Below are 4,042 nucleotides of genomic sequence, written 5' to 3' on the forward strand. Positions count from 1 at the left end.
CTAAGTATCTGAATCATAAACAGAATTAGATGAGACCTAGATGAGACCTTGGAGATCATCTTGTCCAACCCCCTCCTTATAAAGAGAAGGAAACTGAAGCCCAGAGAGGCTAAGCCCGAAGAGGCTACTTGCCTATGGTCAATAGAAGGCTTTTTTTTTTTTTTTTGTCTTTCCAACAGGACCTGTGGGATCTGTAGTAACTGTTCTCTTGCCCAATTAAAATCCTATCACTAGCATTGTTTTATGAGAAACAGCTCCACTGGGCCCCGTCCGCAATAAGTCTTTGGAGCTGTCTCAGCCCGCAGTTGCTTTATATAAACTATCCCTTTTATGGGAGTTGAAGCACAGTATGAAAAGGGTTTTTGTCTCATGTTGACCTTGTTTAGTCACATTAACGCACACATCGGTTCCAGGCCCCATTCCATTCTCCGAACATCTTCTGACACGCTGATAGTGCTGAGCAGAGCAAGGTTGGGCTCACTCCTCTGGCGGAGCTCAGCACTCAGGAGGCCCTCATCTCGGGGACAACTGCTTCTCCCCGGCTGGGCTTTTCTCCCTGAGCTGCTCAGCTGGAACCAAGGACACCACCTGAGCCCAACGCCAGTGTCTATTTTCCAGAAAACGGGCAATGCTGTGAGAGCCATCGGAAGACTGTCCTCTATGGCAATGATCTCAGGGCTCAGTGGCAGGAAATCCTCAACAGGGTCACCAACCAGCCCGCTCAATGCAGAAAAACTAGAATCTGAAGGTAAGGGACTCCAGAGAGATTTTCTTCAGCCAAATGGTGAGAAAGGAAGGGTTGGGGGTTGGAGGGGGCTTTAGAGTTGTTTTTTTTCTTTAAGGTGGGAGATTGATTTTATTTTTCCTTAATACAACCTACAAGGAAAAATTCAGAACTATTTTTACATTGCCCTGACAATAATTACTAAATCTAGTAATTGCTCTTTAACTGTTTCACCCGAGGCTGAACTATTTTCAGAAGGAAAGTTATTCTTTGTCTAATAGAACTAGATGGTCTTTTCCCTATACTTTACACAAGAATTAGCAAAGACTGCATGAAAAGTTTCCTTATTACAAAAGCAATGTTTGTATGACAGGCAGACATAAATAAGTCGCATATAGTGGTGTACTTTTTAAAAATATGCTTCAATTTTTTTAATGTGTCTTTGTGCTTGTCTTTTAACAATAGTTAACTCAGATAGTCCATATTTTTTGGTAGTTTTTGTTATGCTGAAACATGTTGTTTGTTTGAATCGGGTAGACAGTGATTGGCAGGGCCCCTCCTAAAGTCCAACAGGGTTAGTTGCTTGCCCACTGTCTTAGAGAGGCTACCCCATCCATCTCCTCAGTGAAGGCCTCGGCCTCTTACTGCTTTGATATATGTAGGGTATGGCCTCTGTCATCTTGAGGTGCCTCATTTAGCCTGAGGCACTACCTCCCTGCTGCCTGATGCCTTTGGTATCTGGAGGTGAGAAGCTGAGTCTAGATCCCATTGTGCACAAGGAATAATTGATGAAACTGCTTGAGCTGCCCTGATGCACCCGGGGACCGACTCTGCTGCACATGGGCCTGGTCCCTCCTTTTCCACCCCTGCCACTCCCCAGACGACCCAGAAATAGCCTGAAGGGGAAGGAGAGGGTCAGGAACCCCTCCAAGTTACGGCTTTTCCCTGGACCAATCCCAAATCCTGGTCCAGAGTCACACACTGTGAAGGCAGTATCCTTGTGGAATAGACTGCTCCACAGCAGGCAATAGGCAAGTCGACAACGTCTCTAAGATCTGGCTCTTCTGTCCCAAGGAGCAGATGAAGGCCTGCTGCTGCCACCACAGGAGGAGGGTAGGGGGAGGCCCAAGGGCTGGTGGGCTGGTGTGCTCCTGTCCTTCTTAGATACCCTCAAATGAATCCTTAAACAGCATGAAATGCAGCCAAAAATCCTTTTTAAAGATTATTTCCTTTTCCAATGTGTCAGCATAAGGGAGGGGGAAGTCCAAACATTTCCCCAGTTTGGTCACAGTTCTCTCTTCTGCCAAAACCATTTGGCAGCAGGCTACCCTGTCCCCAGGAGAAAGGTGTGCTTATGATTCAGTCCTCTAAGCTTCATTATTTGCTAAATCATTACAACTTGAAAAAAAAAAAGTCAGCTCATTTAAACCAGGGAAGAGGAGAGAACAGGGAATAAAGAAATGACCACATCCTCTTCCCTATCTTCTAGAAGATGTCTCCCAAGCTTTCCTGGAGGCTGTCGCTGAGGAGAAGCCCCATGTAAAACCCTACTTTTCTAAGACCATTCGTGATTTAGAAGTTGTGGAGGGAAGTGCTGCTAGATTTGACTGCAAGATTGAAGGTAAGTCTGTAGCTGTTTTTCCCTGTACAGGGGGTGTGGCAGGCTGGTGGGCCCCTATTGTGTGCCTTCGGCAAGATGTCAGTTCTGGAACAGCCAGGCTGTGAGGGAAAACGGGTCAGGAGGAGTTGGCCCGCTGCCCCCCTCCACGCACTGAAGAACAGTGCTGTTTAGTCACTCTGATATTTCACCTACTTACATCAGCCACTAGACCCAAGTTAAAAGTGGTTTATCATGGACCTATTTGGCTCTGGAACGTGCTTATTGAAATGAGCTTTGCAAGCTTCTAGGAAGCATGTGAACTGACCACAAAAGGCTCTCACAGGGAGGCTGGTACAGAGCACAGTATGGGAAGAAGACAGCTCTGTGTGACGTGGGGCAGTGTTTTAGCTCTTCTGAAGCCCAGGCCCTCCTCTTTAAGACAGTGTCTAATGCCCTGAGTGGCTCTGGGGACTCTGTGAGATGACACAGATAGAAAGGGGAAATCTTTCAAATCTTTTAAATATGTCATGGAGTCATGGGGGAAAGTTGTGGGACTGGTTAAAGGCAGAGAGAGCCTGCAGCATGACTTCAGACAGAGGGAAGTCTGGCCTGTCTGCCCTGTACTTCTCTACCAGCCGGAAATAATGTGGTCACATTGAGTTGTTGGAGCTCAAAGAGCCCTAAGGGATCTTAGCATAGGACCTGAGAAGTCAGCAGTGTTGGTGACACATAGCATTTAAGTTTCCACAGACTGCAACATCCTAGAAAGATAAGTGGTATGATAAGACAGCCCCTCTGCTTCAAGTCTGTGACTGTCATGTGACAAAGTTGCAGGGCTGTCTGCCATTTTCAGTCAGACTAACTGCCCCAAGGCAGCAGAGCGACGGACAGCAGAAAGAACAAACTGTGCCTCCCACATTGTAAGAGTCTCCAGCAATCTGACTAGATAATGCCTTTTGGGTAAAATAACCCAAAGGTAGGAATGAAGAAACAATTTTTCTCCTGCATCACTATATTATCAAGTTGGCTTATAAATGCCTGGCCTACTATCATCTTTCACATGTTTCATCCAATTGTTTCAAAGAGTGGATGTGCTGCCTTTGCTAGTGTGGAAGTTCTCAGATAGGGGGCTCTGCTGAGAGCTTGGGGGCCACAGCTTGTAGCTCTCACCATCACCACTGTCTTTGGGTCTTAAGTTCTTTCTCCTTTATTTTTTAGAAAATATTATAATTATCTTTTTGCTTACTTTTCTCTTTGGGATTATTTTCTTGGTATTTGCATTACTTTGACTGAAGTGCTGAGGGGAAATTAAAACATATGGATGCTGTTGGATAAAAACAAAATTCTACTTGAAAAAAAATGTTAGAATTCTTAAGTTGTTCTGTGTAATTTTTATTCTAGTTGGGGATACAATTTTGTCCTGTAAAACAACTTCTCCAAAAATTTAAAAACAAGTCAATTAGAAGGCAGAAAACATTTTTATTGCTGAACTTTGCAGCAATATGACCAATACATAAAATGACACTAATCAGTGTGGTCAGTTTCTGGTTATCTACAGACATATTGTCTGTCTTTGGATCAGATTAAGACAAATACTGCTTTCTTTTTCTTAGCAGTATTATCAGTTCCTCCAATTTATGTTTTATAGGTCGTTATCACCTTCAAATTACAATTTATATACCATAAAATTCACCCATTTTAAGTATACAATTCAATTA

At 44.1% G+C, this 4,042-nt stretch overlaps 1 protein-coding gene across 11 annotated transcripts in view; it reads left to right on the plus strand.

The window, feature by feature from the left end:
* The window catches only part of MYLK (myosin light chain kinase), a 233,919-nt gene that overhangs the window by 226,750 nt on the left and 3,127 nt on the right, over positions 1–4,042 (plus strand). For 6 of the 11 annotated variants that reach the window (XM_081571724.1, XM_081571723.1, XM_081571727.1 and 3 more), the window contains 2 exons: positions 619–748; positions 2,214–2,345. In XM_081571724.1, the coding sequence (XP_081427850.1) occupies positions 619–748; positions 2,214–2,345 (262 nt within the window). The remainder of the gene's footprint in view (positions 1–618; positions 749–2,213; positions 2,346–4,042) is intronic. The other 5 variants (XM_081571725.1, XM_081571729.1, XM_081571730.1 and 2 more) reach the window with 1 other exon arrangement.

This window comes from Giraffa tippelskirchi, chromosome 2 (assembly GCF_054371585.1).
Source record: "Giraffa tippelskirchi isolate mGirTip1 chromosome 2, T2T-mGirTip1v1.2.pri, whole genome shotgun sequence".
NCBI classification, from domain to species: domain Eukaryota; kingdom Metazoa; phylum Chordata; class Mammalia; order Artiodactyla; family Giraffidae; genus Giraffa; species Giraffa tippelskirchi.